Source organism: Crocodylus siamensis, chromosome 12 (assembly GCF_052110815.1).
Source record: "Crocodylus siamensis isolate JL-2025a chromosome 12, ASM5211081v1, whole genome shotgun sequence".
NCBI classification, from domain to species: domain Eukaryota; kingdom Metazoa; phylum Chordata; order Crocodylia; family Crocodylidae; genus Crocodylus; species Crocodylus siamensis.
The window spans coordinates 2,052,502-2,065,115 of NC_143406.1; the positions used below are offsets into that span (position 1 = coordinate 2,052,502).

The following is a 12,614-nucleotide window of genomic DNA, read 5'->3' on the forward strand; positions in this document are numbered from 1 at the left end:
CAGATGGTGACTGTAAAGATTTGTAAAAGCCAGTTTGTAAGAGAGTCTGACTTTGCTCTGGTGACCTTCTTCCTTCCTCCCTCCCTCCCTGCCCTGCACGGTGTTGGGATTGGTTGTCCGCGTCCACCTCCAACCCCAGAGGAGGTTGCATGTAGTGCTGGTGTTTGCATATAGCATGTGATGCACTTTGGAATCCTTAGGGATAAAAAGAGCTATAGAAATGTAAAATACAATGTAATGTGGGCACTTAACTAATTTTAAAAGATGAATGCTTACTCACTTTCACGTGGAATTTATGCAAGTAAATTTGAGGCTTTAATTGTGCCGTGTGTGTGTGTGTATTTCTTGGTTAGAAAGATTGTATCAGTGTGTGTGTGTATTTCTTGGTTAGAAAGATTGTATCAGTGTTAGGGTGGGCTTTGATTCTCCATTAGCATGTCCAGAGGTGGAGCCTTAAGCTTGTACAGGTGCACAGGGTTTATCTGTAAGGATCCAGAATGGGGCCTAAGGCTGTAGGAATCTTAAAACCAGGCCCACGAATATAACTTTTGATTTAAGAAAAACAAACCCAACAGCAGTGGAATGAACAGCGATTAATATTGCACAAGACTGTTACAGGTCAGGTGGCTTTGAAGCTGAAAGATCCTATGTATGTTTTAAATGTTTTGTTGAAACCTTATGTTTCAGGCTTTGAGTCAATTAAAATAAAAATAAGGATCACACTTTGTGAGGAAGGCAGATAGACTACAATGGGGTTGTTAAATGTTTCTTTTAGCATCTTTTGCTGGTCAGTGACAGAGGATACCAGACTGTACAGACCTTGGCTCTGATCCAGTCTGGGGATTCCTTTGTTCCTAAATAAATACGAGGATGAAGCCTGCCATGAGAATCTAGTGTAGATGTACTTTATATAAGCTGCTCATTGTATTTCTGTGGCTTGTATCACTGGAATGCAGAAGCATCCCATAACCCTAACTTATTTCAGTGGTGTGGCTGAGAATTGCCCTGTGCCTAGGGAATCTAGCACTGGGCACAGGGCAGTTGCAGTGCTGTGAATCCCAAATCCCTCAGTGACAGACCCCAGTGCAAATGCACTGCGGTCCAAATTTCCCCTCGCACTGGATCCCCCAGGGCGGAGTTCATAGGACTCCTAGACAGGATCTTCCCTGACTAAACCATCCCGGCCAAGTGTCTGTCTAACATGAAGATAAGGTTCTTTGGGTAAATGTGGTATCTTTTGTTAGACCAACTAAATAGTTGTTAGGAGCTTACAGCTCATTGGGGCCAGCCCCCTTGCCCTTGGGCAGGGAAGGCTGCTGGGATCAGATGACCCCAGCAAGGTGGGCGTTGGGAAAATTATTCTTTGCAGCCATAGTGGATTATGACATGCTGAGGCCCTAAAATATGCCCAGTTTAAGAGGCCCCATATGATAAAAATAATCCACGAAAATGGATTTCCATGATCTTTTGAGATGAATTGTTATTTATGCACAAATTTATGAACTTAATATGAATAACAACTGTGGAGCCATATATATGTATATTTTTGTTCTATTACAATGAAAATGTCCATTTGTTTTTCTTATTTAGAGGCCCCAAACTGTAGCTTTAGTAGTTTAAACCTAAACCCGGCACTGCTTTGCAAGCTTCAGGCACAGACACCCTTCTTCCGGCCTAGGGAGAGCGTGCCAGTGTTTTGCGTTCTAACGTGCATGACCGTCCATGTTGTTGAGTCAGATGTCATGCCTAAGACTACAGGTATGGAGGTTGTAGCCATGTCGGTTGAAGGATAGGGGCAGACAACGTTCTTTGGGTGAATCCGGTATTTTTTCATTAGACCCACTTAAATAATTGTAAAACATTTTCTTAGCAAGCTTTTGGGTTGAAAAACCATCCTGCATTTGGCCTCCGCAGATGGCGTGCCATGGTGACGTTTCTTCAGCCTGGCAAACGGTTTTTAAACCCGAAAGCTTGCTAAGGAGAATTTTTCCAACTGTTTGAGTTGGTCTAATGAATAGATATCCCATTTATCCAAAGCACCATGTCTGCTTACGTCTGTGACCTAATAATTTGAGCTGGTCTAATCAAAGAGATCCCATTTATCCAAAGCACCTTGTCTGCCTATGTCTAAGGTAGAGCGGGCGTCATAGAGGACAGTCTAGTTGGCCTCTATTGACACGAAAGCGGGTGCCTTTTATGTCCTCTCTTTTTCTCTCAAAGAGAAAAACGTGCTCTTTCTTCAAGAGAAAACCAGAAGACACAAAGGTGCTGGGGTTCGTACAGACAGAGGACAATGGGAAGACCCTCTATGATGGCCGCCCTATCTTAGACGTAGGCAGACAAGGTGCTTTGGATAAATGGGATCTTTGATTAGATCTGCTCAGATTATTAGCTGTAGACATGGGCACGTATTTGTTTTCCTTTTATTTAAAGGCGTCTGGCCTCGTATGGACAGAGGACAACGACGAGCCCTCCACGGCAGGCACCCCAGGTGTGCCAGGGGCTCTCTCCCCTGCACCCCCAACGTGCTCCCCAATGGCAGAAAGCAACATGGGAGGGGGCGGGGGAGACGGATGGGCGTGCGCATGCGCAGCGGCCGGAGGAAGCGAGCCGTGTGGAAAAACAAGCCGCGCTCGCCGCACGCATGTAGTCCCCTCTGCCCCCGTGTGCGCATGTGCGGGGAGCCCAGGCAGCGTTGGGAGAGGGCCTCGTTCCCCCCGTGTGCGCATGAGCCGGGAGCAGGCCTCGCTCTCGTCTCCTCCCCCGGGTGTGCGTGTGCGCGTGCGCATGCGCGGGCCGGTCCGCGAGCGCGGCGAGGGCAGCAGCAGCCTCAGAGCGGGCGGGCGGGCGAAGGAGGCGGACGAGGGGCGCCGCGTTGCCGCTGCCGGGGAGCCGCCGGCCGGAGCAGAGCAGAGGAGAGGCGAGGGGGGAGGGGAGGGGAGCCGCAGCCCGGAGCAGGGCCCAAGGCATGGTGCCCGTCGCCACCGCGGGGGGAGGCAGCTCCTGGCGCTAGGGCACTGTCCGGGGCACGCAGCATGGTCCGGGAAACCAGGCACCTCTGGGTGGGCAACTTACCGGAGAATGTGCGCGAGGAGAAGATCATCGAGCACTTCAAGCGGTGAGTGAGGGCGGGGGGGCCCCGTCGCCGTCCCGCAGACCGGAGCGCACCTCTGCCCGCGGGCCCGGCCGTCCTCGCTGCGGATCATCCCGTCTCTCTCTCGTGTCTCTCGTCCTTGTGCCGAGCTATGTGTTTATCTCGGCGCGTCTCGCAAGGAAGGAGGTTGTGGTGGGGCTGGCTGTGGAGCAGAGAGAGGGGCAGAAAAAACCAGGCTGGAAGGAAACCGCTTGGTTTGGCATCCCCCGCCTTAAGAAACGCGCCATTTGGGACCTATCCTGCTGGACTCCGCGCTGGGGGAGAGAGATCCTTGTTTTTTTAATTTTTTGTCTGTAAAAAAAAAAACAAAACAAAACACCTGCCCTCCTCCGCACCTGTCTTCTGCATGGTTTTAGTTCCCCTGCTGTCTTCCTGATTTTTTAAAAAAAAAATTTTTTTTCCTTTTTAAATTATCTGAGGAGATGAAACTGGGTGAGAAATTCAATGCTGCTCTTTTTTTTTTTTTTTTTTTGAACATTTTTTTATTTTTTGGGAACTGAGACTGACAAACATTGGGAACGTGTCAGGAAGCACGAAATAAAAGTTTGAAGGGAGCATTTTTAAACTGCCGGGATTGCCTCTTGTGCTCGGCTTCCTTTTGAATCTTTCTGCCGTGCACGAAAATGACGGAGCGTCCTTAATAATGAGTCATTATGGGAAAAAAAAATTAGACTCAGTTACTAAGACATGAGGACCTTGGACTAGGAAATGGAAGAAGGAGCAGTAGAGCTGCCTTGTGGCTTTATAAATGGAGGATCATTGATTATTTTGGTGGTTGCTTGCTCTAAAGAGATTCAATCTTCATCTTGGAAAAGAGCCTGCCTGCTTATGATCAGGGGGTTGCGCATAGGAAGCTCATTTGCACCCGTTTAAGCTAGGCAGAGTGGGGTGAAGCCCCACTGTAAAGGGCCTCATTATTTCGCATCAGTCGTGAGTAAGGCAAGGGAATCAGGAGAAGCTAGGTGGAGTGAGGTGAAGCCCCGCTGGTAAAGGGCCTCTCGTTATTTCACATCCGTGGTGGGTAAGGCAAGGGTACGTGACTTGAACCCAGGCTCACACATGGGGTTGTTGAGGTTGAGCCGGGGGGACTAAAGAAACGGTCTGGTCCTACCCTTTGCTCATTTGCAAGAGAAGGAGTACATTTGAATGCCTTCGCCTGGAGTAGATGCAGGCAAAATGCAAAAGTGCAGGCAAGCATAGCGTCCTCAGTCGCCTACTGGGTGTCTGCGCCTTGTCATTGCAATGGGCTTCAGGGGCTGGGAAATTCACATGCACAAATGTGCAGACGCGTGCATTGCAGCATATGCGGGTGGGTGACATGCAGCCAGGCTTGTCCCTGGGCAGCTCTGGATCCAAGAGACATTTGCCTGCTTTTTTGTGGGGCCCTCTTATACTCCCGAGGCTGGGGGAGGGAAGGAGGAGGAAGCATTCAAGGAGAGATTTCTGTTTCAAGTGGTGGATGGGTGCAGCGGTCTGGCTTGTGTGAATGACTTTCTAAAATGGCGGCTAGGACCCAGTTTGTGGGAAAGCAGAGCAGATCTGCCTGCACAGAGGGAGGTGGGGAAAGGAGAAGGCTTGGCAAAGGCAGGCAGCAGCAGCAGGAGCTGCGTAGCAAGAGTTCTCCAGGCTCCCAAATCCCAACTATGGGGAGTTAAAGGCGTGCTCCGAAATGTGGAAAGAAAGCACGTCAAGAAACCGGGAGTAGTGAGCGTACGCAGAAAGGCACAGCCACTTTAGATCCAATTTTTTTTTTTTTTTTCCCGAAACCCATTGGTCGAGACATATCTGGGAATTGTGGACTTGCAGTCAAATTCAAATTGTCTGTGTTATGTAAATGCATCTTAAAAAGGTTAAACTAGTTACAAGCAGGGTAATTACTCAGAGTAGCAGTGAAATTTAGCCATGCAGGTCTGTTACCATTATGTAAACTAGGGGAATACATCCTTCTGGCTGAGAGAACTTGATCGTTAATTACATAGATTAATATTAATCACACGTTTATTTTATTTTATTTATTTATTTATTTTTGGAGCGAACTGTAGATACAGAAGGTTACTCTTCCTCAAAGTAACAAGGTTCTGTGTGAACTGTAATCTTAGATATGCGATCAAAGATTATTATAAAAGACACATGCACACACCTTTCTTTTTTGAATGTATGCCCTAGAGTAACCTGTTAGTTTGAAACATGATTGAACTTAACTAGGAAGTATGAAATGAAAGTGAATTTATTTATTTATTTACTTACCTACCTATTTATTTATTTATTTTAATGGCCACCCGTTTTTCCCCCAAGACATTTTTAAAGCAGGAAAAAAGTTGCCATGGTAGTGTTGCTTAGAGATGATGTAGGAAAATGGTAGAATCTGAACAGTTCATTGCCTTTTTTTGTTTTGTTTTACCACTCTGGATCTTGATTGCTGGCTTTGAGGGGAATGTGAAAGGGGTTGCATCACTTGCTGCTTAAAAAATGTCAGGTTTTTTCTTTTGCTGGTTCCTTAAAAAAAAAAAAGCTTTTTTTTTTCCCCCCCCCCCTAAATGTACATATGCAAGAAACTAGTAGTAGTGATCAGGGGTATAGAAATCTGAATGTTTGGCTGTGACTCCAGGTACTAATACATTGCACACAAAGGTAAAAACAGCATTTTTCCTGCTTTTCCAGCTGTCTAAATTGCTAGATATTTGTTGTTTAAAATGGCTAAGTAAGTATCTGTTGAATCAAGTTTCACTTAGGGAAGGATCATTGCAGGTACTGTATGTGGACAATAGAGCAAAGCTTTCTTTGTATGTTGGGTAGTTGAGTGGGGGAAGGGACAAGTTACACAATAATTGTATTGCAGTCCTGTTTGATTGTGGCAGGAGCTTAGCTGTGTTGGGCATATACATATGAAAGGCAACTGCCTGAGCTTGGATATGTAATGTATAAGGTTGGTTTCTTGGAAAGAACAATTCTTTAGTTTGGAGCAAAACTCTTTTCAGATTTAGCTGATCTTGGCTACATCAAGTTCCCACCCATCCCCCAATCTGAGAATTGGGTAAAGGATATGCAAAGAGGGTGACCCAGCAGCATTATACAAGTAGAAAAGCAGATTTTTCAAAATCTAGCATTAAAGCATGAATGCCTGCTACCTTTTGGTTGTATCAGTTGGTAACCTGAATCTACATGGTATTTTTTTGGTTGAGACCTGAAATATATTGCAGCTTCCATGTTAGTGTACGTGCAGTTAAAATCTTTGCTATGATGCCATCTCATGTGCTAAATTAAAACTTTAAACTTTGAGTTGTGGGGAAAAAAGGCAATCTGTTAGGCCTTAAAGGCGCAATAAGTGTACTCCGAGTGGGAGATGTTTTCATTTTTATTAACTTGTTACTGTGGGAAATTTCTCACTTTGGTGCAGTCTCTTCCTTCACGTTGTAGGAAGGGATGTTTACCCAGATGAAAGACAAAAGTGCTTTGTAGTAATTGTTTCTTATGGCATGTCTGTGTGACTCAATTAAGATGCAGTTTTGTTTTCTGTAAATTGAAGTGAGATTACTTGGTAAAAATACTGTTGGCTTTTTTTTTTTTAATTGGAGGAGAATATCGGAGTTGGTATCAAGTGTGCCTGACTTGCGTGTGCAGGATGTATTGTGTCCGCAGACTTCCCAGGTTTGAAAGCCTTTTTTTCTGTACATGTTTTTGTGCCTCTCTCAAGAGGTGGGTGAATGATTAATTGCACCCAGATTTAAAAGTGGGTGTCCTTGTGTGTGTTGAGACGGTATAGTATCTGCTTGTCATGTAGATTAAGGATTTAAAAACATACAAACTATTGATGTAAAAAACTTTTTTTGTTTAAAAAAAAAAAAAAAAAGGCTTTCTGTTGCATCTCAGACTTATTTTAAAAACTGCATTAGATCCTGAAACATTTTAATCCGACTAGGACAATGAATTGGAAACTCATTCTTAAAATAGTATTACTTCATCTATCATGTTACGATCTTTGATGTTAGAACTTAATGTTCATTAAAACAGTATTTAGTTGCAATTGAAGGTGTTTCCTGATTGCAATAATTTGGGTTCATTTTAATTATTGTAATCTTCAATGATTGGGGGGGAACATTCACCATTATTGAAACAGACGCTCAGCAGCTTGGAGAAAGAACAAGGAGACTAAATATAGCAACATTTATCCCAAGAACAAGTGCTAGCTTTCCATCCCTTCCCAACCCCCATTCATTTATCCAGATCCTCCTTGGGCTTTTAACAATTGTCACTTTAGATTTAAAAAAAAAAAAAAAATCCAGACTTTTTTTTGTTTATAAGAAATCATGTGATTTCTTATGAAGAAAAAAAAGGCTGGATTTATCTTCTTATGGTATCTTTGGGGGGAAGGGGTATTACTCTTCTGTAGTGGTAAGAGGTTCTTACAGAAAAGACTGAGTTTTAAGAATAAAGATGGTCTAATTTTAAAAAATTAAAATTGAAAATGCCAAACAAGATAACTCCTCTACATGTTTGGCTTTGTGTTCCTCCAATTTATTTTTAGAACAAAGCACAGTAGAAGCCATTATGGTAACATCTCATACCTTTTAAAATATGGCTGCCTTCTTAGGCGTCAGCTTGTAAAAGTGGCACTGTGGAGGTGCCATACTTTTTTCAGTTACTTCCACATTGTGTTTGCTCATTTTACAACAGAATGTTTTGTCTGATGGCCAGCAGTGGAAATTCACTCTGGGAGCCTAAAATTAAGCTGTGTGCTTTCTGGTTCCTGCACTGTAGCCAATAACAAAGCTGGTTATGCAGTCAGAGGCTGGTGGGTATTTGAGTGGATGGTGCGTGGGGCAGAGGAGAATCCAGCTCTCCAGTCACAGTATGGGGTCTAGTCTGCTAGGAGAAGTGTGAATTTTGCTTTGGTAGAAAGCAAGCAGATCTGGTCCCCATGCACACTGGCTCAGAGTGGTTAAATAAGAAAATAACATTTTCTGCAGTTGCATTTAGAGAGCCCTTAATGATACTTTGATTTAATACATTTTTCTAGTAGAAGTCTTGGGAAAAGCATGTTCCCAGGTCTGCAAAAGTAACTTTGTTGCTTATAATTAGGAGTCGTTTGGGGTTTATAAATTCGAATGCAACTTGGGAATCCTCCCACTGAATGAACTCTGCATTCAGAATAAAATGAAACATTTTTATCCAGAATTAATACCCAAGGAGTGCACAAAAATGAGGCTATATAGTGAATTCTAATGATGTTCATATTTGGATAATATATTTTTTAAACTGATGAAGCATGGTCATACATTTGTTTATACTTTCTAAGCAGGGACTTTCTTGGTATGGAGGGAATAAGACCAAGGGTGCAACAACCATGCCTCACTTCATTAATGCCTGAAATCCTGGGGCAATATCAAGGCATAGTTATGATGAGCCCTGTATGTTTACGTAGCAAGACAATCTTGGCTCCAGAGAACCCACATTGTGAATATAGAAAACAGGCCCAGATTGGAGAAAGGAAGCATGATCCCTATTTTTCAGGTGGTGAGCTGGTGCAGCCAGATGATGACATGAATATCCTAGTGAGTCACAGGAGTCTGGTAGGCAGGAGCTGAATCCAACTTTTTCCCGGAGTTTCAGTCCAGGGCCTTAAGAAGTAGTAGCCCTTGTGTGAGTAGGTGTCTCATTCCCCCTCCCTCATCAACAGGAACTTCGTATGAATGTAATACTGTGAAACATACTGGCTCCAGTGCCGTTTCACACATGACCTTTCACTTTCTAAACTGTTCTTCATTGTGCATCTATTCACAGATTTCTAAACTTCTCTTCCGACTGTTGCGAATGCTATAGAGCAGTTTTGTCTGGAACCACCCGCTTCTTCCCCAAGACGGGCTCATTTTGAGGAATGCTTCCCAACTACTTGGGGTCCGTGAATCCTCAGGCTGCTCTAGAGCTTAGTATCCAGTTGAGGTTTCAACATGTGGACTCCAAACTCTTTGGCCACAGAAGTGTCTATGAATTATTATTTCAAAGTAATGAAAAGCTGCAAAGAACACCAAATCTGGACTAAACTCCCATAAAGCATTTTTATATCCTTGGCTGTTGTAAGAGAATTTTTGTAGAGCAACCACGGTTACTATTATAATCCAGTGAGCTGCCTAAGTCATGCTTTTCACAGGCCCTCTTTACACACATTTATGACTTCATGATTTGTTATCACTTCAATGATGGTTTCTAACTCTCATTTTAGTATTTTTGCTGTGCTTTAAGTTTCTTGGAAACAGGGTTACAAGACACTTTGTGTTATTACTGATGTGTGTTTCTTGGTCATTTAAAAAGAAAGGCGCATGTTTTAGTGATATGTTTTTGACAAAACAGGACAAAACTCCTAAATGCTGATATACTTGGTTGGGTTGTAGGAATCTTACAGCGTTTGGGTTCTTTTGTGGTTTTTGTCATGACTTGTTTATGGAGATGCTTTAACGCAAGTTAAAATTTCTTGGGCAATGTATAGATATTAAGACAATTTTTCAAGTTAAGATGGTGAAATATTGTTGTGTTTTTCCCACTGGGTGTAAATTGGTGTAAAGTTATTTCGCATATAGCCTTGCTGTCTGAAGATGTGGCCAGGCTAGGCTCTTAGGTTTTTTGTTTTTGTTTTTTTTTAAGAAAAATGTAGGTTCTTGTGTTAGTTCACACAAGGTAAACCGCTGGTTAGGACAAGGCAATTTGCATTAAAATTGCAAGTTTGCAGGTCAAGGTAAATCGTAGGCTCCCCCTAGTGTTTAGTTCTGCCTGATTTTCATGTGTGGAAACCATGAACCGCATAGTCTTCACTAGGATTTGATGTTGCGTTAGCTAGATTTGTGGTAATAAATAGGAAGGAACACGTGTTGAAACAATGCAGTTTGACATGAGCACCTAGGGGGAGCAGTAACATTCACATGGACTTAAAAACTGAAGGCAAGGGTTGTGGTGGGGAGGGGAGGTAGATCAGACTAGTTAAAATAATTATGTGCAAGTAAAAGACACTTATTTCTCTCGGTGATAAAAGGTGGAGTAATCTCTAGTTATACATACATTGGGAGAGTTGGTATGTGTTCAGTGGCTTTCTGCAGTACTGGAAATCGTAACAGCAAAAGCAGAAACATAACCCCAAGAAATATTGAATTATTAGCACTACATTACAAGTAATCCTTCTGGTTAAGCTGTATCAGCATAACAGGGGGAAAAGGCCAGATATGTAATCACGCACCTGTACGCTTTTTAATTTGAAATTCCAGCTTGTAACGTTGTGTTGTGATGCGTGTAACTTTGTGCTCGAGGACCAGAGCATGTAGCAGTTACTCTAGTGACTTTGGGCTGTATGAGAGCGTTTTTCATCCACTTTGAAGAGGGCTATCTGTATCTGAGTCATCTCAAGTGTTGCAGTACGCTCCCAAAGACTGATGTGTCAGAGAAGCTGCATCCATCAGGGACTTGGATAATTATGCAACCACGTAACTCTTGGCACCATCACTTTTTCCAAAACAATTTAGGACTCATTTTTAATTAATCCACTTCTAAAGTCAAAATAATCCATTTTTTTCCAAACAGTCTGGTGAATCCTCAGTGTGCTCATTACTGGGGAGAGATTACTTGTGAGATTTTTTTTTTCAGTGTTCTCAGACCAGAACTGAAGAAACAGTATAGGAAAATATTTTTTTAAATGAAAAAGAGTAAACTAGAAAATGGGATTAATCGCTGTAATATGATTTGAGTTTAGCTGCCTTTTCAGAAGGCCAATAAATAATTCTAGGGAAACGTGCCATCTTGAAGATGGGAAAGCAGACATTGTGCAACCACTCGGTGGCTTACTTGCACAGAATAGTTATAGATTGTGGGTTCTTGGGATTTAGGCAAAAGTTCTTGTTTGTAAACTGGGTTAACAAAAAGCTTGCTAACTTTTACTGTTAACACCGCTGCGGTTTTACATCATGCTACAAAATGGCGGAGCTGTATACATTCCACCTTCCTGTTCTCTTGAAACGTTCTCAGTCTTCTCTCTGTGGATGATCCTCGTTAATGTTGATTTTGGTGAGCCTCAGTCAAACTTCACTGATGCAGCTTTGCACTGATATTTTAAGGTGTAATTACTACTTTTTATATAAACAGTGTAATAATCGTTTTGAAACTTGTGACACTTATTGTGCAACTGCAACCTGTGGTATGGAAAATCTTGTCACATGGAATTCTCATCTCAATAAAGGAATAAAGTATTAAAGAGACATTCATGGGACTAAGCAAGACCTAGTGGCGGTTCAAAACGGATGGCACAACATTAAAGAATAAACTTACAGCATACCCAAAGTGCAAGACAAGTGAAAATTAATCTGTTAACAGAATGAAATTACAAGGATGAAAGCAGTATCTGAAATGAAGTGAAGTATACATTCCCAAAACTCCTGGGACTATGCCTTTCTACTTGGTTATAGGCACCCAATTTTTTCCTTTCTCATACTCCTGCACTGTCTTGGGGCTAGGTTTTCCAGATTGGTGCAGAACTGGGGGAATCCTGCAACCTACAGTCCATTTGAATTGGATTTTTTTTTTTTTGCATTTGCAAAGAGTTGCATGTACCTCGCTCTTCCATAAACTAGGAGAAAGCCACCTATTTTAGTAGCTTCTGTGGAAAGATCTAGACTTCTTTCAAGAGCAGAAGAGACATGTTTTCATTCACTTGATTTGCCTTCATTTTGCCACTGCTTAAAATAATTATATTTTTGTACACGTTATAACCTACGTTTTTTCCTTTCTTTTTTGTGAGATGGGCTAAATATATCTTACTCAAAAACACCAGTCTGATCAAAGAGTTGGAACTGCCCAACCCATTTCAAAACAGGTTGATTAATTGCTTATGGAGCTATTTGGCAGTAATAATAGTTGATCCCCAGTATCATCCTATAAAATCATCCATAAAACCATCCCCATGAACTTGTCCCTGTAGACTGAGACTACTAAACTCTGTTTTAGAGGCTTCTTTACCTCAATTTTGCAGAGGATGGTGGTATGCCACACGATTAAGAACCTGACTTGGATTCCTACCAGGTTTTCATTACTTGGATGATAGATGTCAAATCAGATGCACTTTCAAAAGTGGAATCTCTTTCAACTACTTTAAACTGTATCAATGATTTTAAAATTAGTGTTCTGTATATCAGATATTGGCTCTGGAGAAGTCCTTTTCATCAGATAGTTTCTTATCGCACGCAAGCTGATGGTAATAATGTCTTAGTTAAATCAGATTTTAATTCAGTTTTTTATTTATCTGTTCTTTTGCAAATGTAAATATCTGCTGTACACAGTTTCTAATAATGTTGGCAGAAAATTGTGTGTGTAATAAAGCCTGGAATTGCACTAAATTTTAGATGCTCGCACTGCACTGAGCAGGGGGATGGACTGGATACCATTTTGATCTTTCAGCCCCATTTTTTTCCCCAAATCAGTCTGT

At 42.2% G+C, this 12,614-nt stretch overlaps 1 protein-coding gene across 4 annotated transcripts in view; it reads left to right on the forward strand.

The window, feature by feature from the left end:
• The first annotated feature begins 2,850 nt into the window (after positions 1-2,850).
• SPEN (spen family transcriptional repressor) overlaps positions 2,851-12,614 on the forward strand; it is a 78,906-nt gene continuing 69,142 nt past the window's right edge. For 2 of the 4 annotated variants that reach the window (XM_090024826.1, XM_090024827.1), the window contains exon 1: positions 2,852-3,118. In XM_090024826.1, coding sequence (XP_089880952.1) covers positions 3,036-3,118 — 83 coding nt within the window. In that variant the 5' untranslated portion in view covers positions 2,852-3,035. Of the gene's footprint in view, positions 3,119-12,614 lie in introns of all 4 variants that reach the window. The other 2 variants (XM_090024828.1, XM_090024829.1) reach the window with 2 other exon arrangements.